The 26,520-nt window shown below is 51.5% G+C and overlaps 3 protein-coding genes across 3 annotated transcripts in view; all 3 read right to left on the bottom strand.

Annotated features, from left to right (window-relative positions):
- CABIN1 (calcineurin binding protein 1) overlaps nucleotides 1-16,496 on the bottom strand; it is a 70,577-nt gene extending 54,081 nt beyond the window's left edge. Inside the window, exons 1-11 of the mRNA XM_048513833.1 lie at nucleotides 16,134-16,496; nucleotides 15,429-15,521; nucleotides 14,199-14,312; nucleotides 12,806-12,940; nucleotides 11,992-12,172; nucleotides 10,839-10,968; nucleotides 9,453-9,602; nucleotides 8,624-8,901; nucleotides 7,763-7,931; nucleotides 7,181-7,317; nucleotides 5,901-6,118 (exon numbers count right to left, since the gene is read on the bottom strand). Of these exons, the coding sequence (XP_048369790.1) occupies nucleotides 5,901-6,118; nucleotides 7,181-7,317; nucleotides 7,763-7,931; nucleotides 8,624-8,901; nucleotides 9,453-9,602; nucleotides 10,839-10,968; nucleotides 11,992-12,172; nucleotides 12,806-12,940; nucleotides 14,199-14,312; nucleotides 15,429-15,521; nucleotides 16,134-16,136 (1,608 nt within the window). The 5' untranslated portion in view covers nucleotides 16,137-16,496. The remainder of the gene's footprint in view (nucleotides 1-5,900; nucleotides 6,119-7,180; nucleotides 7,318-7,762; nucleotides 7,932-8,623; nucleotides 8,902-9,452; nucleotides 9,603-10,838; nucleotides 10,969-11,991; nucleotides 12,173-12,805; nucleotides 12,941-14,198; nucleotides 14,313-15,428; nucleotides 15,522-16,133) is intronic.
- A 2,005-nt stretch (nucleotides 16,497-18,501) lies between these two features.
- Nucleotides 18,502-22,384, bottom strand: DDT (D-dopachrome tautomerase). Its single transcript, XM_048515059.1, has 3 exons — nucleotides 22,100-22,384; nucleotides 21,252-21,427; nucleotides 18,502-19,925 (listed from the first exon to the last, which is right to left on the bottom strand). Exons 1-3 carry the CDS (start codon nucleotides 22,205-22,207, stop codon nucleotides 19,853-19,855), a joined length of 357 nt encoding a protein of 118 aa, XP_048371016.1. The 5' UTR covers nucleotides 22,208-22,384; the 3' UTR covers nucleotides 18,502-19,852.
- Nucleotides 22,385-22,732: 348 nt separating this feature from the next.
- LOC125442835 (glutathione S-transferase theta-1-like) lies at nucleotides 22,733-26,520 on the bottom strand. Its single transcript, XM_048514577.1, has 5 exons — nucleotides 26,409-26,520; nucleotides 24,912-24,999; nucleotides 24,136-24,286; nucleotides 23,084-23,260; nucleotides 22,733-22,946 (listed from the first exon to the last, which is right to left on the bottom strand). Exons 1-5 carry the CDS (start codon nucleotides 26,518-26,520, stop codon nucleotides 22,746-22,748), a joined length of 729 nt encoding a protein of 242 aa, XP_048370534.1. The 3' UTR covers nucleotides 22,733-22,745.

The following is a 26,520-nucleotide window of genomic DNA, read 5'->3' as shown; positions in this document are numbered from 1 at the left end:
GGGGGGGGGGGGGTGGGGGGGGGGGGGGGTGGGGGGGGGGGGGGGTGGGGGGGGGGGGGGGTGGGGGGGGGGGGGGGTGGGGGGGGGGGGGGGTGGGGGGGGGGGGGGGTGGGGGGGGGGGGGGGTGGGGGGGGGGGGGGGTGGGGGGGGGGGGGGGTGGGGGGGGGGGGGGGTGGGGGGGGGGGGGGGTGGGGGGGGGGGGGGGTGGGGGGGGGGGGGGGTGGGGGGGGGGGGGGGTGGGGGGGGGGGGGGGTGGGGGGGGGGGGGGGTGGGGGGGGGGGGGGGTGGGGGGGGGGGGGGGTGGGGGGGGGGGGGGGTGGGGGGGGGGGGGGGTGGGGGGGGGGGGGGGTGGGGGGGGGGGGGGGTGGGGGGGGGGGGGGGTGGGGGGGGGGGGGGGTGGGGGGGGGGGGGGGTGGGGGGGGGGGGGGGTGGGGGGGGGGGGGGGTGGGGGGGGGGGGGGGTGGGGGGGGGGGGGGGTGGGGGGGGGGGGGGGTGGGGGGGGGGGGGGGTGGGGGGGGGGGGGGGTGGGGGGGGGGGGGGGTGGGGGGGGGGGGGGGTGGGGGGGGGGGGGGGTGGGGGGGGGGGGGGGTGGGGGGGGGGGGGGGTGGGGGGGGGGGGGGGTGGGGGGGGGGGGGGGTGGGGGGGGGGGGGGGTGGGGGGGGGGGGGGGTGGGGGGGGGGGGGGGTGGGGGGGGGGGGGGGTGGGGGGGGGGGGGGGTGGGGGGGGGGGGGGGTGGGGGGGGGGGGGGGTGGGGGGGGGGGGGGGTGGGGGGGGGGGGGGGTGGGGGGGGGGGGGGGTGGGGGGGGGGGGGGGTGGGGGGGGGGGGGGGTGGGGGGGGGGGGGGGTGGGGGGGGGGGGGGGTGGGGGGGGGGGGGGGTGGGGGGGGGGGGGGGTGGGGGGGGGGGGGGGTGGGGGGGGGGGGGGGTGGGGGGGGGGGGGGGTGGGGGGGGGGGGGGGTGGGGGGGGGGGGGGGTGGGGGGGGGGGGGGGTGGGGGGGGGGGGGGGTGGGGGGGGGGGGGGGTGGGGGGGGGGGGGGGTGGGGGGGGGGGGGGGTGGGGGGGGGGGGGGGTGGGGGGGGGGGGGGGTGGGGGGGGGGGGGGGTGGGGGGGGGGGGGGGTGGGGGGGGGGGGGGGTGGGGGGGGGGGGGGGTGGGGGGGGGGGGGGGTGGGGGGGGGGGGGGGTGGGGGGGGGGGGGGGTGGGGGGGGGGGGGGGTGGGGGGGGGGGGGGGTGGGGGGGGGGGGGGGTGGGGGGGGGGGGGGGTGGGGGGGGGGGGGGGTGGGGGGGGGGGGGGGTGGGGGGGGGGGGGGGTGGGGGGGGGGGGGGGTGGGGGGGGGGGGGGGTGGGGGGGGGGGGGGGTGGGGGGGGGGGGGGGTGGGGGGGGGGGGGGGTGGGGGGGGGGGGGGGTGGGGGGGGGGGGGGGTGGGGGGGGGGGGGGGTGGGGGGGGGGGGGGGTGGGGGGGGGGGGGGGTGGGGGGGGGGGGGGGTGGGGGGGGGGGGGGGTGGGGGGGGGGGGGGGTGGGGGGGGGGGGGGGTGGGGGGGGGGGGGGGTGGGGGGGGGGGGGGGTGGGGGGGGGGGGGGGTGGGGGGGGGGGGGGGTGGGGGGGGGGGGGGGTGGGGGGGGGGGGGGGTGGGGGGGGGGGGGGGTGGGGGGGGGGGGGGGTGGGGGGGGGGGGGGGTGGGGGGGGGGGGGGGTGGGGGGGGGGGGGGGTGGGGGGGGGGGGGGGTGGGGGGGGGGGGGGGTGGGGGGGGGGGGGGGTGGGGGGGGGGGGGGGTGGGGGGGGGGGGGGGTGGGGGGGGGGGGGGGTGGGGGGGGGGGGGGGTGGGGGGGGGGGGGGGTGGGGGGGGGGGGGGGTGGGGGGGGGGGGGGGTGGGGGGGGGGGGGGGTGGGGGGGGGGGGGGGTGGGGGGGGGGGGGGGTGGGGGGGGGGGGGGGTGGGGGGGGGGGGGGGTGGGGGGGGGGGGGGGTGGGGGGGGGGGGGGGTGGGGGGGGGGGGGGGTGGGGGGGGGGGGGGGTGGGGGGGGGGGGGGGTGGGGGGGGGGGGGGGTGGGGGGGGGGGGGGGTGGGGGGGGGGGGGGGTGGGGGGGGGGGGGGGTGGGGGGGGGGGGGGGTGGGGGGGGGGGGGGGTGGGGGGGGGGGGGGGTGGGGGGGGGGGGGGGTGGGGGGGGGGGGGGGTGGGGGGGGGGGGGGGTGGGGGGGGGGGGGGGTGGGGGGGGGGGGGGGTGGGGGGGGGGGGGGGTGGGGGGGGGGGGGGGTGGGGGGGGGGGGGGGTGGGGGGGGGGGGGGGTGGGGGGGGGGGGGGGTGGGGGGGGGGGGGGGTGGGGGGGGGGGGGGGTGGGGGGGGGGGGGGGTGGGGGGGGGGGGGGGTGGGGGGGGGGGGGGGTGGGGGGGGGGGGGGGTGGGGGGGGGGGGGGGTGGGGGGGGGGGGGGGTGGGGGGGGGGGGGGGTGGGGGGGGGGGGGGGTGGGGGGGGGGGGGGGTGGGGGGGGGGGGGGGTGGGGGGGGGGGGGGGTGGGGGGGGGGGGGGGTGGGGGGGGGGGGGGGTGGGGGGGGGGGGGGGTGGGGGGGGGGGGGGGTGGGGGGGGGGGGGGGTGGGGGGGGGGGGGGGTGGGGGGGGGGGGGGGTGGGGGGGGGGGGGGGTGGGGGGGGGGGGGGGTGGGGGGGGGGGGGGGTGGGGGGGGGGGGGGGTGGGGGGGGGGGGGGGTGGGGGGGGGGGGGGGTGGGGGGGGGGGGGGGTGGGGGGGGGGGGGGGTGGGGGGGGGGGGGGGTGGGGGGGGGGGGGGGTGGGGGGGGGGGGGGGTGGGGGGGGGGGGGGGTGGGGGGGGGGGGGGGTGGGGGGGGGGGGGGGTGGGGGGGGGGGGGGGTGGGGGGGGGGGGGGGTGGGGGGGGGGGGGGGTGGGGGGGGGGGGGGGTGGGGGGGGGGGGGGGTGGGGGGGGGGGGGGGTGGGGGGGGGGGGGGGTGGGGGGGGGGGGGGGTGGGGGGGGGGGGGGGTGGGGGGGGGGGGGGGTGGGGGGGGGGGGGGGTGGGGGGGGGGGGGGGTGGGGGGGGGGGGGGGTGGGGGGGGGGGGGGGTGGGGGGGGGGGGGGGTGGGGGGGGGGGGGGGTGGGGGGGGGGGGGGGTGGGGGGGGGGGGGGGTGGGGGGGGGGGGGGGTGGGGGGGGGGGGGGGTGGGGGGGGGGGGGGGTGGGGGGGGGGGGGGGTGGGGGGGGGGGGGGGTGGGGGGGGGGGGGGGTGGGGGGGGGGGGGGGTGGGGGGGGGGGGGGGTGGGGGGGGGGGGGGGTGGGGGGGGGGGGGGGTGGGGGGGGGGGGGGGTGGGGGGGGGGGGGGGTGGGGGGGGGGGGGGGTGGGGGGGGGGGGGGGTGGGGGGGGGGGGGGGTGGGGGGGGGGGGGGGTGGGGGGGGGGGGGGGTGGGGGGGGGGGGGGGTGGGGGGGGGGGGGGGTGGGGGGGGGGGGGGGTGGGGGGGGGGGGGGGTGGGGGGGGGGGGGGGTGGGGGGGGGGGGGGGTGGGGGGGGGGGGGGGTGGGGGGGGGGGGGGGTGGGGGGGGGGGGGGGTGGGGGGGGGGGGGGGTGGGGGGGGGGGGGGGTGGGGGGGGGGGGGGGTGGGGGGGGGGGGGGGTGGGGGGGGGGGGGGGTGGGGGGGGGGGGGGGTGGGGGGGGGGGGGGGTGGGGGGGGGGGGGGGTGGGGGGGGGGGGGGGTGGGGGGGGGGGGGGGTGGGGGGGGGGGGGGGTGGGGGGGGGGGGGGGTGGGGGGGGGGGGGGGTGGGGGGGGGGGGGGGTGGGGGGGGGGGGGGGTGGGGGGGGGGGGGGGTGGGGGGGGGGGGGGGTGGGGGGGGGGGGGGGTGGGGGGGGGGGGGGGTGGGGGGGGGGGGGGGTGGGGGGGGGGGGGGGTGGGGGGGGGGGGGGGTGGGGGGGGGGGGGGGTGGGGGGGGGGGGGGGTGGGGGGGGGGGGGGGTGGGGGGGGGGGGGGGTGGGGGGGGGGGGGGGTGGGGGGGGGGGGGGGTGGGGGGGGGGGGGGGTGGGGGGGGGGGGGGGTGGGGGGGGGGGGGGGTGGGGGGGGGGGGGGGTGGGGGGGGGGGGGGGTGGGGGGGGGGGGGGGTGGGGGGGGGGGGGGGTGGGGGGGGGGGGGGGTGGGGGGGGGGGGGGGTGGGGGGGGGGGGGGGTGGGGGGGGGGGGGGGTGGGGGGGGGGGGGGGTGGGGGGGGGGGGGGGTGGGGGGGGGGGGGGGTGGGGGGGGGGGGGGGTGGGGGGGGGGGGGGGTGGGGGGGGGGGGGGGTGGGGGGGGGGGGGGGTGGGGGGGGGGGGGGGTGGGGGGGGGGGGGGGTGGGGGGGGGGGGGGGTGGGGGGGGGGGGGGGTGGGGGGGGGGGGGGGTGGGGGGGGGGGGGGGTGGGGGGGGGGGGGGGTGGGGGGGGGGGGGGGTGGGGGGGGGGGGGGGTGGGGGGGGGGGGGGGTGGGGGGGGGGGGGGGTGGGGGGGGGGGGGGGTGGGGGGGGGGGGGGGTGGGTGGGGTGGGGGGGGGGGGGGGGGGGGGGTGGGGGGGGGGGGGGTTGGGGGGGTGGGGGGGTGGGGGGGGGGGGGGGGGGGTGGGGGGGGGGGTGGGGGGGGGGGTGGGGGGGTGGGGGGGTGGGTGGGGGACGACCTCCAGGGGTCGGAGGGCAGCGTGGGCGGGGCTGCGACGCCCCGCAGGCGACGAGGAGGACACCGTGAGTGGGGCGGGGGAGGGCGCAGAGGCTGCTCTGTGCGGAGCCACCTGCCGTCCTCCCCTTCGCCTGCTCGCACGCTTGCGTGCGAGCAGGCTCCCGCCCCCACGCCAGCAGAACTCCTGCCGGCGTGGGGGCGCCTCCTGGCCGTGCAGAAACGGCCACTGAGTCACAAACAGACAGGAAGAAGCAATAGGAGTGGAATGGTGGGTTTAGGGTTGGCATGCAAGTCAACTAACTAAACACAAGAACTAAACATAAGAACATAAGAGCCTGCTGGATCAGACCAGAGTCCATCTAGTCCAGCACTCTGCTACTCGCAGTGACCCACCAGATGCCTTAGGGAGCTCACATGCAGGATGTGAAAGCAATGGCCTTCTGCTGCTGCTGCTCCCGAGCACCTGGTTTGCTAAGGTATTTGCAATCTCAGATCAAGGAGGATTAAGATTGGTAGCCATAGATCGACTTCTCCTCCATAAATCTGTCCAAGTCCCTTTTAACGCTAACTTTAAAATGAAATCAACTTGCAAACACTTTTAGCTGGCTGTAAAGACAGACTTAACGTGCATCTGGTAGAAATGCTATTTTTAAACATGCAGTATTACATTGTTTCATTGCACTAATTTTTAAATTATAGTTTTTCTGTGTGCCCTGTTCCTAGGATGCATTATACTATTTCACTGCATTGCTGTTTACAGGTATGTTGTTTTTACTACATTATTTTAAATTTAATTTTAGTGAATCTTGACAAGAACTATATATAAATTAAGGCACATACATAATTAATTAAATTATCACAGGAACATCATTATTGGTGTCAGACACGGTATAGAATCAAAAAGATAACTGGAAATAGAATCCCTGCCTGTGGAGTGAGTGAAAGGCAAAACCAGTTCAACAATACTTTCCTTCATTAACAGAAAATGAAACTACCACCTCAAAAGAGACTTCAGCAAAGACCTAAGAATGCCCTATGTGAGCTGGAATCAGAATCAAGATTCCTTAGCTCCAACACTCCATCCCCCTACCCTATTATAACATCACCATCAGAGTCCGCACAAGACTCCTAAATCCATGCTGTGGACTGGACGGGAGGGGTCAGGCCTCAACACAGATGAAAGAGCCCTGAGTGACACACAATTTGCAGGTTAGTTCAGACAGTGGCAGGGTAACAATGGAATGAAATCAACTTGTAACATTTTCTTACTCGGATATGTTGGTTACTACAGTCCCTTAGCAGCGGATTGGGCAGGCTACTGCTGTGCTTCCTCCAGTTGTTATAGATGTTCAAGACAACCTCAGATAACCCAGGTGGCCACTTGACTAGGAACTTCTGGCTGATCACTTTTAGATATCTCATCATCAGTTCCAGGATGCCCCCATTGTTCAAGTTAGCCAATAGGAATTTATGAACATCCTGCTTCTCTGGAAGAAAAACTAAAATCAGTGCAGTATACAAAAAAGCAAACAAAACAAATTAAAGCCCTCGAGCTCTTCCAACAGCGTATCTGCAATAATCTGTGAAGTGACCTCTTTACTTAGGTTGCTTACACTCTTCCTGCCCTTATGCATCTCAGACTGCCCACTACAGATCATCATAAGATAAATCAACAAGGGCTACAGTGCTTTAAGACCAATAAAAATATAAACACAAACCATACAAAAACCAACAAAAATATCTTACTTCATATAACCTGCTCACATTGCAATGACAAACCCTCAGCCAATGGGTTTGCAGGACTGTCCTGAGCACGCCCACTAGTTGAGGTTCCTCATCACGTTCAAAACAACCCCCTCTACTTTAGTGAGAAGCCGCAGCTGCTATGGGAAATGGAGGCCCACAAAGGACTGTCTTTTCACGCCCCCCCTTCTGTTTTATCCTATTGTTTTATCCTTTCATTCTTGCAAACGAGAATCAAATATCAAAATCAAATATCAACTGCTTCCAACGGTCAATATTTAAATGACACCAAAATAGATAAGAACAGTCATGCTTCCAGGGATAGAAAATTCCCAATATGAAGGCAAAAACTTCACACAAAAAAGGCCTGCCACAAGCACTGACCAGTCCAGCCTGAGAAAAAGCAGGATCTTGCAACAGAGTGCTATTGGCCAACTTTAAATCCGACAAAAGTTCATATGGATTGGGACAGTTCTTGAAGTATTTTGGGCCCAAGTATTTCAGGGGTTTAATGAGCAAAGAAATAATTTTGCATTAAGGTTTCAGAAAGTTATGCTGGAAGACCACTGCTCTGTGACATGATTTTTGGCCTCTGGGTTAAACACATAAGCATTATCAATTAAATATACATTTTGACCCAACTGCGGCTCACTCAGTCCTCAGGTTTATTACAAAATCCCTGCATTCATAACAATGTAGATTCCCTCAGCAATCAAGAAAGAAACTGAATTGATCATGCTAACACTTAATTAGCATTCAACTAAATTAATGAGGGGGTTGCTGCTCGAGCACACAGAAGCACCCACCAGATTCCACGCAGGAGGTCAAGTCAAACGATGTTCTATTAGAACCAGCAGGCAGGAAGTTCTCTTCTTTGGCCTCACATTGGACCTCATAGTTACTGAAAGCACCATCTTCTTCTTCTGGATCAAGTTTCCTTAGGCTAAAATGAAAAGCACAGTGTTAATACTCCAGTCTCTGCTGTGCCTTCATGATGAAGATACCTAAACCTTTCCACGGCAGTCTAAAGCCAATTTGTACAAAAAACACAAAACAAAAAAATCCACAGCTGCAGCCAGAAAGGCTAGTTTAATTTAATGTAATTTCCATCAGTATGGACAAGGATGTAAATATCTTGCAGCTTCCTGAGTATTGCTGAGTTACGTTATTAGAATTATTTAAACAACAACAACGAAAAGATAAGCATCCTGGCCAGGCAACCAAACCCAAGCAGTATAGAAGTCCATCCATGCTTTTTGACTCATGAAAAAAGCACTGTATAAACATTAGAACTAATCCTGAAGGCAACTAAAGAAGTGGATCAGAAGATTTTCTTTCCAACTCAGAAGGAGCATGAAAGATCGCTCTGAAGGAACCGGGTGCCATACCGTGAAGGAAGGAACTTCACCAGCAGTTCCTGAAAGTCAACTTTCTCCTCCTTTTTACACTTGGTATTCCTCACTCTAGCAGACCGTCTCTTTGCGGTTTCACCGCTGTCTTCAGTGATCCTTTTCCGCTTCACTCCTTTTTTTGATTTGTCACCCACAGAAGAATCACCTAAGAGACAAAATTTCCAAACATCGAATCATGATCTAATTAGAGACAATATTTTATCAGGATGGGGTTGTTTTTTTTGAGGTGCTGGTGTTTTGTTTATGGGAACAACACTCAGCCCTCTTAGGTTCCCTTTTTGGTAGCATAGTCACTATAGCCCAGTGGTGGTGAACCTTTGGCACTCCAGATGTTATGGACTACAATTTCCATCAGCCCCTGCCAGCATGGCCAACTGACCGTGCTGGCAGGGGCTGATGGGAATTGTAGTCCATAACATCTGGAGTGCCAAAGGTTCGCCACCACGGCTACAGCCTATATGCCCTAACTCTCAATCAGGTACACAGCTGGCCAGACTCTACCACCTCCACAAGTACTGTTAGGCAGTAGTAAAGAAGGAACAAAATTCCCATAGGAAATAGCTTCTCTTTAAAAGTTTTGTTATTTAATCAACAGGCAGTTTCCCTAGAAGTCCTGAAGGAGCAACCAGCATCTATTGACACTCTCTGATTTAATGGCTCAACAACTGGGAACCAAATAATGGCTGTACCTTCTGTTACTCTGCTACAGCAATGCAGCAGAGTGCAACTTGATGTAAGTATTTTGGTGCAAAGACAGCAGAGACACAGATATTTAAAGAAAACTTCAGAATTGAGAACAGGATAAACCACGTAATGAATATGACAAATCTTTCTCACCTGCACAATTTACTGAGTCTAAAATAGTTGAACTGGGAAAGGTGGGCGTCACTGGTGTGTATGTGAGCAGTGGCTCAGTCACAGATATTACAGGATTAGTGCTCACTGGGTTGGGCTGGATGACACTAACAGGAGCTGAAGAAGTGGAGGCAGTGAAGTGTTGGTCCAGATCTTGATACTCCAAGAGGTCAATTCTCTTGCCCAGACTGGGCTGAGGCGGTTCACAAGTTGTCATGTGTTGATACATTGCCAACAAACTCTCTCCAAGACATTTCCACCTGCAAGAAAAAACATAATTTTCCTCACTCTAGCAGACTGTCTCTTTGTGGTTTCACCACAAAGTGTCTTCAGTGATTCTTTTCCACTTCACTCCTTTTTTTGATTTGTCACCTACAGAAGAATCACCTAAGAGACATTTCCACCTGCAAGAAAAAACATGATGGCCATACCAAGCTAAGCTTGGGACAACTGTGTATACCATTCTGAGATCTATGAAGGAAAGACAGCTTTTACTGATACAACTGCTTTGTCCAGTAAATTGTTATTAACTAGCTACCTTGATGTGGTACTAGCATAGTATCAGGTACTGGAAGAAACAGGACCTGGGACAGAATTACAGTTCCCATCACAGCGGTCCACTTCAAAACAGGTCCTGAATAGAATTAACTCCTAGCAATTCAAGTAAGTGAGATACTACTATGTACATTCATGAGAAGGAAAGGACATACACCTGATCCATAACATGGTAACACAACAAAACTTTGGATGGTATCCAGATTTAGACAAACATTCAGAACTCTCTAAGTAGGAGAAAATGCTGCACACATACGTGAAAAGGGAAATTGGCTGGATAAGCTTCAGATCCGGCTCACTCTTCCGTGTCATCAAAGCCTGTCTTTTCCTGCGCAGCTCTAGGGCTTCCTCAATAATTGCCCTTGCTTCAGATGCACTCACATTGACATCGTGGATTGACATGTCACTAAAACATTCAGGGAAAACCAGATGCTTATATAATCAAGATATTTAAACTTCCCCTGAAACATTACGCTGACATTTAACAGCAGCAACTCTGAATGCTGTGTTATCAAAGCAGGTAGTTTTATACTTCAAATACAGCAGTGTTAACAAGCAAAGGGTACTGCAGGGAAGATGCTGCTTATCTTCCATCAGGAACAAAAGCTTTGGACAATTTTTACAAGTCTGACCAGGATGCATACATGCTTGTTTTTAATGTTTTTTTAAAAAAACGAAAAGATAGGAACAGTGACCTGATTCTTGCAACAAATTAATTTTCTTAATGCAAAAATTTGGAACAGATAACATTCTAACTCTTCCAGATCTACAATTAATGGTTGTTTTTCCTCATACTGATATAAGAACTTGAAATGTAACACACAACAACTGAAAGAATATAGTTATTATTGCACTTGAAGAAAAGTTCAGCAAATGTGCTTATTATGTTCTGCCCTTTGGAGGTTTATCTTGCCTCCAAAAGCAATGGCAAACAAATACAAAACTAGCCCCATGTGCCCAACAGCCCTCTGGCCGGCTCTGCATGGACCTTAAGAGCGGCAGTGCACCGGCATACTTGAATGAATGAATGAATGAATGAATGAATGAATGAATGAATGAATGAATGAATGAATGAATGAATGAATGAATGAATGAATGAATGAATGAATGAATGGAAACCTTTAATGGCATTTGGATAGCAACAATAATACATACTTTTAAAAACGTAAAGCATTTCTCAGAACCAGCAGAAGCATGTGGACACGAAACCAGCAATATGCAGAAGTGTTTACTTCCACACAACATATTCAGGATATGATCTATAATTACCAAGAGCTGATCAACGAATGTGAAAGAAATAATATTTACTATCCAATAAAAATGCCCGGAAGATTAGCATACAGGGAATAATCCCAAACTGAGAACCGAATTATGATATTACTGATAAAAATCATTATTTATGCTAAATAAAAGGGTAACCTGAAATATGACCTCTGGTTAGTATTAAATGTTAATGAAGTCAAATAGAATAAAAGAAAGTTAATATGAAACATAAGAAATGCAATTATTCTGTGCAGACAACAAAACCTCTGGGACTACAAGATGTCATGGAAAAGCAGACCCACAATGGCCTTCCTCAGTGTGCTAAGTCAAGAAACTTCAGAATAAAGGGACAGATGCAAGGACTCAGGAGGAAATTCACCCTTTAAGGAACATCCTAAGTGAGTCCTTCCGGAGGCATGGCTGCTCCTCGAAAATCTTCTCCTTAATAACAAGTCCTTTGCTGTACTGGCAGTCTCTTTCCAGTGCTTTGCAGATAAAATATAAGCATGCTGAGGATAGAAACAGAAGGAACCTGGTTAATTCATTCTATACTCTTTTCTCCTAGTTCTTCACATACTCAACAACACAAAGTCAGCTTGATAAATGCAATCACCAACTGAACAGGATAAATATGCTGAAGTGTTAATTTTTCAATTACCTTAATGAAAATGATCAATATCTTTAGAATAAAAACTACAATCGTACACAGATAAAGGGCTGTCTAATTCAACATTAAATATTTCTAACTATGTAATAACTATTTGTTCCAAGTTGAAATACTGTATTAAAATATGGCAAAAATAAATTTGTCTCAGAATGACGGTTAGACAAACTTGCTTTGTGAGTAGTTGGCTTATAAATTAATGGTGCTCTCTATTTTCTTAATATTTCCTACCTGAAAATATGTCATACATCTTCTCAAAAGTTTCTACTGCCGTATTTGGGAAGCAGAACTGGCCATTTAGTTAAACTAATGAGGTCATATGATTCACAGCCCAATTAAAGTTTCTGTCCCTCTCTTTTAAAGGACGTTCAATTTTGTCAGTATAATGCTTGGATGTTAATGCCTAAATAAGAATTCCAGATAATTCAGCAGCTTGCTGAGAACATTCCAATATTGTCTGGCCCAATAAAACTACTATCTTGCTGGCATACTATACATTGCAATTTAGCATACTGTACAAAACCCTGCTAGTAGAGAGCAGACTACAAAGGAAATCAATGGGGATCCTCCCACAGGAAGTGATGAAGTTGCCCAATTTGCATAGCCCTGCACTCCTGAGCACTCCGCTCTAAGAAACGGTCCTCCAAAACACCAAAATCTAACCTGAAAGGAGTTAATTTCCTAGATTATTTGCCAGACGTAGAAAAAATAATCCAGATTCTAAATTCAACGTACGTTGTATCCTTAGGTAGTACTCCTTTCTAAGATGCCATAAATCTTTTAAAATATCATAGTGTTTCTAATTTTAAGGAAATTATTAGAAATGACTTAAAATTTACTACACTGATAACAAAAGTACATAACTTACTTGTGTAGTCACTGAGCGTATAGAGGATAGTAATAAGGTTATCTAAGCAAGGCCAATGATCTGGGTTACACACAAGACCTTCTTCAAAAGCATGTCGTGCTAGGGGAAGGCGAATAAGCCTGAGAGCCACATTACCAATTTTATACCACAGGTTGACATCAGTGGAATCCAGCATTACAGCCTGGAAAACACAACATTTCAAGAACACACACACACTGAACTAACTGGAGTAGAAAGATATCACAACAGAGATGATAAGATTCCAGAGTACAATTTTCAGGACATTACAGAGTCTGCCAAGGAAGCTTGGGCCAAAAAAAGCGGTGTCAAAATGGTGTAAAAGGGTTTACACCGTTTTCACATCTTTTTCACACAGCTGTTTTTGCCCCTTGTGGAATTCGCCTAAGGCTCACAACACCTAAGCTTTGCAAGAGAAATTCCATAATTATGAAGATTCTACATCTGACGAAAGGTAAACTTCATGGGAGTTAGTAGGGGGAGTGGAAGCATCTGTGGCCAGCTCGCCAGCTTGGAATTGAAACCACAACAGAGCAACAAGAGCAGCACATTTTGTTCTGTCACTGAAAGATGGCTGTGTAAGTTACTCTGCTGTTACATTAAGGTAAAGGTGCAAGAACTGAGACGTCACTGATTCATGGGGTGGATCACATCACAAGGTTTATTTGGCAGACTATGTTCATGCAGTGATTTGCCGTTGCCTTTCCTAATCGTCTAAACTTTACCCCCATTACATTACATTAGCCATATACAAAATGGAAGCACCAGCCCTAATATATCAGAAAACACACTGTACCTCAAGATAAAATTCCATAGCTGTCTCCAAGTCATCTCGTTGTGCTGCCAGCTGAGCTAAGTTTTTGTAAGTAGAATATTTTAGCATTAGGCCAGGATGCTTTAACCCTTCTCTCTCATCACCAGATGGGACTGCCTGAAAATTGGAAACAGGGGAAAGAAGTATATCAGTAATTAACAACAACAACTCACTTGATTGTGACATGCATAGCACCAAGTCACTCAAGCAACCTGAACCAGAATGACATTGAGAAGCAAAGCATGCACACCATCTCAGTGAATCGCAAACAACTCACAAATCCACCTCCACAAATATCAGCAGTGGGGAGGGGGTGCAGAGAATGCCTTCCTTTGATTTTTAAAATACACAGAAGTCTTGTGAAAATTTTTATTCTGGCATAAGCTTTTATGGTCTAGAGCCCTCTGCTTTTGAGTGGCTCCTCACTATAGAGATACTAGGAAAAGACTAGAATAACCATTAGAAGTCTGCAAATTCCTAAATAATATATTTTAAATGTATTTTTAAATATTCCCATCCCATATTTCATGAACAGCCCAACAGCTTATCACCATCACACACAGCAAATATAAATGCAGACCAACTAGACCCAGACATCTGTTTCTTGTCATTTAAACATATGCTCTGGAAAATGTTATCATATCTAATTTCTCTCTCTACAGAATCAGTTTCTGATAGATCTGTATCTTCCAAGTCTGAATTTTAATTGAATTTTGACTTTCAGAGAACTAAAAGGTTTGCAGGGATGGAAACAAACTTCTCTACTCTTTCACATATCAGCTTGTTTCTTGATGTGATTATTTTCAAACACAGAACAGTTCCTTTTACAAACTGAAGAACAGAAAGGAATCTGAAGTAGATTTAGAGGATTTATGTGTGCTTACAACATACAGGAACGGCAATAATCAAATAACACACATTACAATTACTGTGAAAAAGTTATTATAAAACATCTTGATGAGCAAAGAGAATATTTTAAAACTGCCATAAAGTATTCATCTAATTGTTCAAAAAGAGAGGGTTTTCCCCTACCAAAACAACAATTTTTTTCCATTGGAAACACTGCAAAGAAGTTTTTCAAAAATATACCATCCAATATTCCAGTTTCCTTTCCCAGAGTTTTCCCATCCCTACTCTGAAAATTGTCCCTTGTGTGTTTCCAAGTGGTTCGACATCTTCCCTCTCATTAGAATGTTACTGGTGGCCTATGAAAGTATATGGAATTATGCATTTATTCAGCTCCCTGAAACTTAGATGAAAATATCGCAAAGGGCCAAACTGAGGGCCACACATTCCACAAGCTGAGGATGCAACAGATGGTGAAGTGATAATACACTGCACACCCAACATAGGGAAAGGATCCTGATTCACTGACCTCTCGTAGCAGGCGAGTCTCAAGTAGCTCATGGTAAGCTCTGGTAGATTCTTCAAACAGGTCATGCTTCTGAAGATCCAAAGCTTTATGATATAAAGCAAATGCTTCTGCTTCCTACAGTTCAACAGCAGTTCTATTAGCTATTTATTCTGTTAATTTCTACACCACCTTTCTGCAAACACACACACACCCCAACACATACCTTTAATAACATAAAAGAGCAAATTTTAAAAACAGTAACAAATACTAAAGGAGTGGAGTGTACAATTATGGATCCTTTGTACAGTCACATATACCCACAATAGAAATATTTAAAAACAGTAACAAACGAAATGAATGCAGTGTACACTATTTCAAGTTCCTTTGTACAGCCACATATGCTAAAAACTCAGTAGGCCAATCTGAGCTACCAAGGCAGTTTCAGCACCATGTCCAGGATGGAAGCTGGACTGAGAAGTATCTAGATAATCAGTCTCATACAGAAATATCTGGAGTTCAAAAGTCACTATTTTAAAAAGTATCTTATTTTAAAATGTAATTTGATACTTATCTAACACTTAATGGTGGCTTTACCATTGCCTCTAAAAGTGCCCAAGATACTCAGTCCTTTATTAAGCAGTTTTTAATATTCACCATCCATGGGGACAACCCACTTCTGACACATTTTTTTAAGCTCTGAAGGACATGGATCTAGCAGACAAGTGGTGGGTCTCAAATCTCTTAAGAATCCTGTTCATATCCTCAGGCTGCTCTAAACTGAAAGGAATCCACAGAAACCTAAAAGAAATCTCAGTACCATTTATAATCTACGAAATTAGTATGCAGTTCAACTCAGATCAGATTTTACCCATAAAATGTGCAGAAAACTGAATGCAGTGAGCTTTAGGTTTAGTGGTTTTATAAACTTGAGTCACAGAAAATCCCCCCCAAAAGCCAATAAAAAATCCAGGTATGTTCAAAAAGTCAAATACACCTGGGGCCGAAAAAGCCAAATAACATTTGCCATTTCCAAAGCCCACATGGACTTGGGAGTCAGCAGAGGGGAGGAGAGAGGGAAATTTATGCTGTACTGAACCTGTCCCCTACTGATGCTTTCCAAGCCCTTCAGGGCTTGAAAATCACCAGCAGAGAAGGGACAGTCAGATTCTCCATGGCACACTGAGTTTGCTCAGCACGCCATGGAGGATATTCTTGGCAATGTCAGAACATTTCAAGAACAGAACTTCTCACTTGTGCCTCCTTTGTCTGAGTTTTGTGGCTTTTAAAGGTTCCTTCGTGGTCATCTTCAACAGTCGAACTGGCATTCAACGCTGCAATTCTGATCTAGAGACAAAAGAATAGCAAATAAACTGTTGCAACATTTGATGAAAATCTGTTGGTCGATGTCTTTTTACAGAACTCACCACTCATTCAAAAGGAGGAAGGTGGGGAAACAGGGAACTGACTAGGACATACTTTGACATCTGCCTAAAGAGTGCCAGAAGGACATATGGCCAGACAAAAGAAGAAGAAAAAATAAACTGCTGCATCTCTTGATGCAAATCTTTTGGTCGCTACCTTTTTACGGAACCCACCTCTCATTCAAAAGCACGAAGGTGGGGAAACAGGAAACAGACTACAACATACTTTTACATCTGCCTAAAGAGTGCCTGAAGAAAATATGGCCGCCACCACACCAAGGAATGATGCTGCTGCTCCTCCATAAGTACAGGGATTTACTTAACCCGACATTTACTTAATCAAGAAGTGAAGGCAAAAGACACAGCAAGTCTCAGCAGCACACACGAGAGTACTGTCTGTCTCGCCTTGTCTGGGTCACGGGAGAACAGACACAACACAAGCGGTTTTCTCCTGCAAAGAGAGGGGCGAACGAGACGCGTGTCACCCTCCCTCCTGCTTTCCCACTAGATCCATCACAGCCGACAGCCGCCTCACCATTTTCCAGGAGATCCGGCGTCGTCGTTCTCCGTCTCCGCAGCAGCTTGTGGAGCAGAAACAGAGCCAAGAAACGCCTCCTACCCGCCCGACTGAGGGGAAGAAAAGGCTAGGACCTCGGCCAGCAACCAAAGACCGGTATCGCTTGGGCCGGGGAAGCCCCCCCTCAAAACAAGGGTCGACGACTCGCCGCCAGGACCGGCATCGAGTTCAATCATGAGTGAGAAAGAGCTGGCCGAAAAGCCGCTGTTTGGATCTTCTCCTCTCAGCGGCGGGGCCACTTTCACACGTGCTTCACGTGTACGCACATCATTTCCAGAATCAGTCAAGGGGGCTCCATACTGAGGAGGGGAGTAGCAGGAAGAACAGTCGCGGAGGCGGGGCACTCAGCGGAAAAGGCGAGCCGCCGGACTGCCACAGGCGCCTTCTGATAGGGTGAAACGGACCAGCCAATTAGGGAACCGACAAGGGGCGGAGTTGACTCAACCAACCTTTCCCGCCAAAACAGTGCATGCGCCAATGTGCTTTGTGATCAGGCACTTCACTTCTTACCCTGGAGAAGCCAACGTGAATAAAAGCTTCGTTGAGGTTTAGCTCAGGGTGTCGCCCCCGTGTTAGAAGTGTCGCACATCACAAAATGAGATGGTGAAAAGAATGGCACCACTTGAGACTGTGGGAAGACTGCATTTTCAAGCGACCTTAAATAAATTATTCCCTGTAATTAAAAAATTCAGCTTACAAAGAGTTGGTATGGTTTATCTTTCAGGGAGTTTTGGTGTATTAAAAATATTAATCTCCCCCATACACAGCTTGAAGTGGGACACTACACTACGGTAGCCAACTCGATTGGTAAATCTTCTTTCCCTTCCCCCTCACAACAAACACCCTGTGAGATGGGTAGGGCTGAAAGAGCTCTGAAGAGCTGTGACTAGCCCAAGGTGCACAGGGTAATCTAGTTCCCCAGATAAACCTCCACAGCTTGTGTGGCAGAGCAGGGAACCAACCCTGTTCTCTAGATTAGAGTGCACCTGCTCTTAACCACCACGCCACTGCTTCTCCCACTACTTACTTTATAAGCAGGGAGGGCATTGTTTGTTTTGAAGGAATAGCCAATGGTGGAATCCAGCAGCTGGAGTATCAAATGATGCAATCCCTCAGATCGCTGTAACTTAATTATCTTGCATTTGTGAACTTTACCTAAAATCCCGTCCCCTCAGGATAGCACTGGGACTGGCAAGTAAAATGAGGAATTTGCTAGCATTTGCTGGGTTGCTGTCTTAAGCTGTTGATTGAATTTATTTGATAGATTTAAAAAATAAGTGTTGATATTGTGACTTTTATGGTATTTTATTTTATGCTGTAAAATTGTTCGAGAGCAAGTGTGCTGTAGTGGTCAAAGTGCCAGACTAGGATCTGGGAGCCTCTGGCTTAAATCTCCATTTTGCCAAGGGAGCTTGTTAGGTGAGTGGAAAAGAGAACAAATATAAGCTAGTTCAGGTTTCCAGTGGGGAGAATGGATAGGAAATTAAGTAAATAAATACATAATGCACAGAAAGACAAGATACACATTTTCTACATGACAGATCTGGGGTTTGCTTGAGCACTAATTTTGAAAAAAAAACCCACTTTCCTCAAAGCCTTGCCTATCTTCAGGGGGCTTCCTCTGTTTACCTTTTATAGGGGGCTTAGGGGTGTAACAAAAAGCTGCATTCTTTCCACCTCAAGGCAAACTCAATGGATGGATTGTGGTGGTTCTTCTTCTTTTTACAGCACAACAGCAGCACATTTGGGCAGCGCCATCCAGGTGGCCAGCTGCAGCAGCTGCATCGCTCCTATAAAGGCTTCCTGGCGGTGTGGTGGGGAGGCTTGAAAAGGGAAAAAGCCTCTCTGCCACTGAGTAGCCCCTGCCGGGCTTTATAGACTTACGCCACCTGATTAGGTGCCATAAGTCTGAATTCCTGGCCACTGGCATGAGGCAGCTAATAGCCAGGGGAAAGCCACCTAACATCGCTTCTCCCCCAGGCACCTCCCTGCCCCTGCTACACCGGCAGTGGCAGCAAGAGCACTTGGACAGTACTGCCGCATCTGGCACTGTGTCCCAGCATCAGGAAGGGACCCTCTGCTGGGACAAATGCCCTGGGGAGGGCACATCCACCAGCATGGCCACAAACCACTCCCACAGGTAGATTCCCTTCCCCTGCTTTGGGTGCTCAAAAGCTTTTAGAAAGCCAGCATTTTTTCTTTCAGATTATTCCAGTGTAGCAACTGGTGGGTGATTCAATACACATGCATCCAATGGCCAGGAAGGCAATGGGAAATGAAAAAAGAAGTCTAGCTCAGTAAAAGGAATTAGATTTTCAGAAAGATGATTTTTTAAAGTCAGATATTTATTTTTCCTTTTCCAGAACCAACCCTGAAGTTAAACCCCAGCAGTATTTGGGTTATTCATATACAGCCATGCAAGATAAGACTTATTTACAGCATGCCTAAGAGCCGAACTTACTGTACTATCAAGATGCTTTCTCCATATATCTGAAATGTTGGCACAGAATCTGCCTGGAGGATATAATCTATCCACATTTCAGAAAAAATACAATTAATGACATCTTTTAGAAAATTCTTTAATGATTACCCTGTATAAAAAATTGGCTGGTGCCTGTTGATAATGAAACTCACACAACAGGGCCACTGACAGACAAGAAAAGGGTCTCTTCTTACTCAGAGGACTCTTCCTGGATGTAGTAAAACATTATTTTGTACATTAACAAAAAGGCAAATACCATCAAGAATGACCTGATGAAGCCTTTAAGATGCCCAAAAAGGGAGGAAATGTTCAGAGTACATAAAGAGAAATAAGCTTACTCATGCCCTGAAAACTCCTTGAGAATCCCCTGGATTTTTCTGTGGGGAGGACTGCAACCTAGCACACCTCTCATTCGCGCACAGTTCTTCATAGTCCTCCCAGCTTTTTCATCTTAATGATTAGTGTACAAGTTTGTAACTAATTTTGTGTAACCAAAACGTAGTTTCAATTTTTTTTCTGGCTTTCATTCCTTCAGAATTCCAGGTGTTACCCAAATTCATTTGCTGCAAATCTGCTGCATACTAAGAAAATGTTGAAGTTGTTTCTTAAAATATTCACTGATGTAAGGGCAAGTTATGAGCTCATGCTTGGTCAGTTAATGAAGTCCTTCTCATGGAAGGTCTATCTCAAGAACAAAAAAAGAGTAGTTTTTCACCAGTGTCTCCTGATATGTCTTACAACTATTAACTCATCTGGTTCTCGCAAGCATGAGGTTCCCAGCCTCACACACAAGTCTGTCAAGCTGAGGAGGAAATTAAGCCACATTAAAAATTATGCTAGCATTCAAGAAACAAAAAAACATTAGAACTGAATATTTAATTGGCAAATTAATTGTTAACAGATTTTACTTTACTGGTCCTCAAGCAAACAGCATGTCCAGAGGCTGTAGCTGATGAAGGTGAAACGCTGTACCTACAAAATAAAGGCACACCACACAGAACCTACTCAATGGAAGTCAATACAAGGCTTGATGTGACTGGTTAGCACACATCAGCAGATCTTCAGGGAATTTCCTCCAGTTTTTCCATTTTCCTAAAAAAACCCAAAAATGGGTTTATTTCAAAGAAAAGATGTCCTGCAGAGCCCTTCAAGGTGAAGTTGGCCAGAAAGACGATTTGGTGGACTTTGGGGCATTTCACAGGAAAGTAACGACAGTCCCATTCTTGCCGATCTGCCAGCGTTCCAGTGGATGAAACAAAATCAGGATCCTTTGCAGGGAGGAGAGGAAAACGTTATTTTAGATTGAAGAAATACAACTCTGTTCTATATCCAAAGAATAGTGGTCCTTGGCCCACTGATGGAGCTGTCTTGGCTATACACTTGACATCTCTGGGAGGGCTTCCTTCTAATTTGACTATTTAGCTGTTGCTACAATCTGGTCCCCACTCCTTTCAGAATTCTGGAATTGATTTTGTAACTTCCCTTGGAAAAGGGGCAAAGAGCTATTCCAAAATACTTCCCTGTATTACCTACAGGGGATCCAAGGAAATAGGATTTAGTCTCTCTCTAGCAGCACCCAGTCACACAGCACATTTCTTGCCCAGAACATGGCCCTTGACAGCACTTCACACAGAGACATGGACACATTATGTGAGCTCCCAAAGGCACCTGGTGGGCCACTGCGAGTAGCAGAGTGCTGGACTAGATGGACTCTGGTCTGATCCAACAGGCTTGTTTTTATGTTCTTATCAACTAGGCATAAATAAATTAGCTCAACCATGAAGTTTAAGATTACAGTTTGTCTCCCTTTTGTTTAATATTGTCCAAAGGTCATTGTACAAGCAGCACCCACTGAAAGATTCTTGCACAACCATGGACATTCTCCATGTCCCACTCTGAAAATCCATTAAGTGCATTATAAATTATCACAATTGCAAGAACAAACATTTTGACTAATATTCTGTTGCAAGCAGCATGCCTTGCCCAAATGGAAACAGATTGCTGGATATAATGAGGTTTCCCATGGCAAATGATTGACTGCAACTCCTGCCTTTACATTACCCAAAGTAGACCATAGAAAACACACACTTGTAGGCCCAGCAGAACAAAGTAAACTTTGCAACGCTGAACTCTTCAATATATTATTGTGACCATTATAGCTTTCATAGAGAAAAATCGTCACATTTATACAATGAACATATCTTCGAAAAGGTTTTTCAAGAGAGGCTGGATGGAAATTTTTCAGGAGTGCTTTGATTGTGTGTCCCTGCATTGCAGGGGGTTGGGCTTGATGGCCCTTGAGGTCTCTTCTGACGCTATGATTCTATGAAAATGTGTTGACTATGTCAACAGTATACAAAAGAATTGTCACTATATAATGCTGTTGATTGTCTCTCATAATAGTCTTTGTACCATGTATTTTGGCTGAGTAAAATGTTGCCAGTCCAAAAGAGACTATATTTCACACATGCTTTTGTAAAAAATCACTCAAATTTCCATTTTTTTCCATTTGAAAAAATGAAAGGAAAAAAAGGTGCAGGTGGAAGCCCCCTCCCCCCAAGTTGTCGGGTTCATTCCCCAGGCCTAACGCTTACCTGTCCGTGCCAAGTTTCAGTTCCTTGGTGAGAAGCTTAAAATACTTTGCACTGTGCTCCTTGTTCTTCTCTGCAGATCCCACCACTTCCAAGGAAGCCACAGTCAGAATAGCACAAGGCTCCTGGGAGCCACCAATCACCATGGGCAGGTCGCTCTTTATTGTAACGTTCACCCTCTGTCAAGCATCCGGGAAACCGCAAAAAAATTAATTAGTATCCTATAACTATAAGGCAGAGTCACACAGGAACTGGGAGGGGGGGGGGTGACAAGAGGGAGGAGGGAAGCTTCCTCCCAGACCCCACCTCACAGAAGAAAACAGGACTCCTCAGACCAGCCAAGCCTTCCAGTTGTCCACTATAAGAGCTTGCAAACAGGACAAGCAGCAACTGAGGACTAGCATTTGCCTCTGCTCCTAAAAGCATTTGCCTCTGCTCCTAAAAGCAAAAAGCCCCGCAGGATCAACCGCCCAACTCCTGTCTCCTGCCCATGTGCAGAGTGACCAGGTGGCCCCTCAGACTGTTACCAGGGGCAAGGCCAATCCTGCCTACAACCACAGCCTAGGACTGTGATGAACGTCTATTCGTATGGCGAATTTAGAGTCTGCAAACAGCACCATTCCCCACGTTCGCCCGCTGAACACCTGGCTAGAAGCCAGGACAGCATCTGGCTCCATCTAACCCCAGACCAGTAGGACGTCCAACCAGGCGCCCACGTACAAGGCGGGGTTGGTTCTGGCTTCCGCCTTTCGCATCGCCAGAGGGGCGAACCGGAGCTGAGCCGTCGCAGGGCTGCAAGCCACCCACCCGGGAGAGGCATCATCCTGCTTGACTAGCCCCCGGCCCCTCACCTCCACCGGCTTGCTCAGGATGGAAGCGGTCTCTGAGCACAGTTTGCCCAGCAGGTCGCCGGGCAGCTGAGAGGCCGGCAAATTGGTCTGCAACTCCACAAAGGGCATTGTTGCTCCCGCAGTGGCTCCCACGGAGCAGAATAGGCACTAGCTGAACCGCGGGGACTCAACTGGAGCTCCTGAGGAGGAGGAGGAGGAGGAGGAGGAGGAAGCGCGCAGGGAGTTTTGGGGGGCGGTGCTGGCCGCGCCCCCGTCGAGGAGAAACGAAATGTGTCCTTGAGCGAGTGCTCATGGGATGAGAGCAGCACCAGCAAACGCCGTCTCCCGTCCAGGGCTGCGCGCAGGGGTCGCCGGAAGAGGGCACCCTCGGTTCAGCTGGCCGGCCGCTATTTGCTTGCCGGTGGTATGATTTTATTCTGAAAACAATTGCACCAACTCTACATTATTCCGGCATTTAGTCTGCATGGAGTATTCCCGCCTCTGCATGCGCGGGCTCGCTGATTTCTTTTGCTTGCCAAAAGGAAGTTGCATCTAAAAAAAACCCCATGTGAATGGTTACAGGCCCCACCGGGGCCAAGTTTATCCAGGCCGCAGAAAAAGACACAGAATGCTGGAATGCGTGTTAACGGCCCACTGGGGACCCCGTTTATTTCAGCATCTTCATCAGCAAGGGCTTCATGTGTGCTTTCATGGGGCCATCGATGTGCAAATTCTTCAGTTCAGTGGAGTTCAGGATCTGCCCGTGCGCTTCCATGAAGAGCTCCTTCCCCACAGCACCCTCGACCCTCCTACGCCACTCTAGGAGTTTAGGGCGGCTCTCGAAGATATCCCATCCAGCTCCCACGGGCTAGAAAGAGAGTAAATATGCTAGAACTGGCTGCCTTTCTCTGGATTTACCACTACATTCCCCCTCCCTGTCCTCTGTAATCCATCAGGACCACTAAAAGGGAAGGAATGAGACTGGGTTATTATGCCGTGATTTACCTGCATGAGCTCCACAATAGCCGCCAGGTCAGCCAGGGAGATTTCAGTGCCAACAATGAAGGGCTTGTCTTGCAGAAACTTATCTTCCAGCTTCTGCAGATTATTGTTCAGATCTTCGGTCGCATCTTGCAATTTCTCAGGGGGTATTGGGTGACCTAAAAAGAGAGGAATCACCACCTGCCCCAAGAGAGGATACAGGCATTAATAGCACTCTAGAGGTGCGGCCTGGCTGAGACCTACATCTAGAAGCAGTGGATTTTTAAAAAGAGTTTGGTGGTACCTTAAAAGTCAAACAACATTTATTTTAACTTATCACTTAATCAGATTCCTGGAAGCCGAGAAAGTACATCTTTATAGTGAGACCTTACCATTTGCAGAGATCTCTTCTTCAAACTGGGTCCATTTGACAACATGGGGCAAATACACTTAGTATCTGACATGTCTGAGATTTGTCCAAAACCTTACCAAGCATTCCACTAGAAATGAACAGGTACATGAATTGTTCTTCAGTGTAGTAAGGTCAGCAGTTTTGGGGTTGTTTAAACAGAGGCAAAAATAGCTGGTCTCAGTCTCCAAACTGATTATCACATTTTTCTTTTTTTCTCATAGCTGCTTCTAGGTACTTTGCTATTGGCTCTAGCCATAGTCTTACAAAGATTTCCTCCACATTCTCTATGTATTAAAACACAACAAGAGAGAGTTAGTGGAATTCCTGCCTGTGATTCTGTTGTTAACAGGCATGAGGGAAATCCAGGGAGATAGTAGACAAAAGACCTAAGCTGATAATTTAAGTTTGATCTGCAGTAGCTATCAAAGGGCTCAGAGTACAGCCAGTGTGGAGTTTTAGGTTACCCTCCCCATTTTCTGACAGAGGTTTTCCTGGCTAGCTCGGTGATGTCAGAAAGTTCAACAGGCAATGATGTCTTTTTGTGTTGCTGCTCCATTATGCAGCAAAGGCTCCTGAACCACAGAGGAAGAAATTCCAGTCACACTGAAAGGCCATCAAAAAGCAACTTCTCCTCCCTCTGTGCCCAGGGATTTATGAGCCTTACCTTGAGCCATAAGATTTTGGAAGCAGATGGTCGGATGGTGCTGTGTTGCCAGGCCAAATATTCATCGACACGACCTCGCTTCTTCATGTCAGGGGGGTACCAGTGACCGGGTGTATTGTACTTGCGGGTCAGGTATAGAAGGATGGCTGTGCTGTTGGATCAAAAAGTAATGTGAGGCCGTGAAGTCCGACAACCCTCTCAGCTTTTGGCTGTCCTTAATGTTTTTGTGTTAAAGAAGCCAGACAGTGCTGGGAGTGGGTGGGAGGAATTATACTAGAATAGCCAACTTTGCCTTCTGTGCAGGCCCGACCATCAGGAATTAGCCAATGGAGCTCCTCACTACATGGATTTAGGTCATAGAATCATAGAGTTGGAAGGAGCCATACAGGCCATCTAGTCCAAGTTCGCCTGCTAAACCCTTCATAATGGAGTTCCTTGTTAAAAGCACAGCTACAGTGCTCAGTTGACAAGATGGCAACTAGGTTGTGTGTGTCCCATCAAGTTGCTTCTCACATGGCAACCCTAGGTTACATCCCTAAGCAAATATTAGTCCACTGGGTCTGTACATTGTGGCAATTACAGTTCCCCAGTTGCCCTCCTACCAGGACTTCTACCTGTACAAACTGGATGTTCGCTAGACAACCAACAGTTAAAACTTTAATTTGAAAAAGCAGACTTCACTTTCTCCCTTCATAGACAATATTATTTTTGTAAAAAGAACATTTAGCAATAATTCTGGAATAAGGAGGACAGAGGGCCTTTTTCTGTTTTCTTACCTCTCCTCTAAAGTATAATCGCCATCTTTCAGAACTGGCACTTTCCTCAGGACATTAACTTTGTTAATTTCTTCACTGTACTGCTGCCCTAAGTGTTGGTAAAAGAGAGCATGGAAATCTATTAAAAAGATTATGCTGTATGCCACCTTAAATGTTAGTAAGGGAGGGGGGGGATTTTAAATGAGCAAATGAGTTAAATGAAAGCCAGCAGAAATTTTCATACATTCTACACTTTTGTACATCAGTTTGATGAAAACTAAAGCGAAATAATTTTCCTGTGAGCCTTGGTATTGGCACAGGATTTGGGCCACTTTCCATACAAAATGGGAAAATCCCACCTTAAAGTATTAGAAATTCTTATTTGTCATTCTGCACTAGTTCTAATAACTGCACCATTGAATTAGCAATTATTGCTTGGTGCTTTATTTATTAGTTAAATTTAATATACTGCCCACCCCCAAAGGGTATGAGGTAATAAGCAGTAAAACTTGCAGCATTCATTAATCTCTTCAGAGGTGGGTTGAAACAGTCATCTAATTTTGGGAAAGCATCTTAGAATTTATATTCTCCAAGTTGATAGAAGACAATATACTTTAGCTCTGAAGGCCAAAGGGCCTGCAATGAATCAATAATGCTTACTGCATTACTGGAGAAAGTTCCAAGGTGTGGATGGGGAACAGGGAATTGCAAAAATAAGCATTCAGTGGTCTTAAAGGAAGGGGAGGCTCTCATAGAACGACTATTCAAGCCATGTGTAAGTATCTGGCAGATTACAAAGGGATGAGTAGTACCTGGGGTAAATCCCTTCAGCCATGTCAGGAGATGAGACTCTGGGAGAGTAGGAAGCAGAGACAGAAAGATGCAGAACTGGATTTCTGAAGGCCCAATGACAAATGGCAAAAAAAGGAATACCAGTATCCATAACCTCTACAGGCTGATGTCCCTGACAAAATTGCCTGTGATTTTACATCTTACTTATTTCACTGACTTGAGATATCCATTACAAACTGTAAAGATGTAACATCTCCCTTGTCTTTCTGTTGTTTTCTGCCTTTACATTCGTCATCCTTATCAATATAAAATGTATGTATCTGATAAAGTATATGTGAAAGTGATCTGGGTGGAACATCTGTCACCCTCTTGATATCCCCAGGACTGATCCTGCTATTCTGACTGGCCAATCAGGTGTTATCTTCCTCCCCACCTTTCCAGACATGTCCTTCCTGAAGCTGACAACCATCCCAGATAGGAGTGTATCTGATAAAGTGAGCTCTGAGTAACAAAACCTTATGCTAAAATCAATCTTGTCACTCTCGAAATTGTGATTGCGTATCTGTTTTACATTTCTGCCTCTCTCCCTTCCCACTGAACTTATTAGAGAAGAAACTGCTAAACAATTGATCTGTTTGAACACAATGGATGCTACCTGTGCATATGTGTCAAAGAACTGAGACAGAAAAGTATATTTCAGATTTCTTTCTCCTCGCTCCTGATCACCTTTAAGCATCTCTATGTTTTTCACAACGAAAGGGATGCTGTTCTTCTTGGCGAAGATGTAGACCGCCCTGCAGGGCTGGGAGAGTAGATCTAAGTAGAGTTCCAGCACCAT

This window comes from Sphaerodactylus townsendi, linkage group LG13 (assembly GCF_021028975.2).
Source record: "Sphaerodactylus townsendi isolate TG3544 linkage group LG13, MPM_Stown_v2.3, whole genome shotgun sequence".
Classification (NCBI taxonomy): domain Eukaryota; kingdom Metazoa; phylum Chordata; class Lepidosauria; order Squamata; family Sphaerodactylidae; genus Sphaerodactylus; species Sphaerodactylus townsendi.
This window is presented reverse-complemented; position numbering and strand designations above follow the sequence as displayed.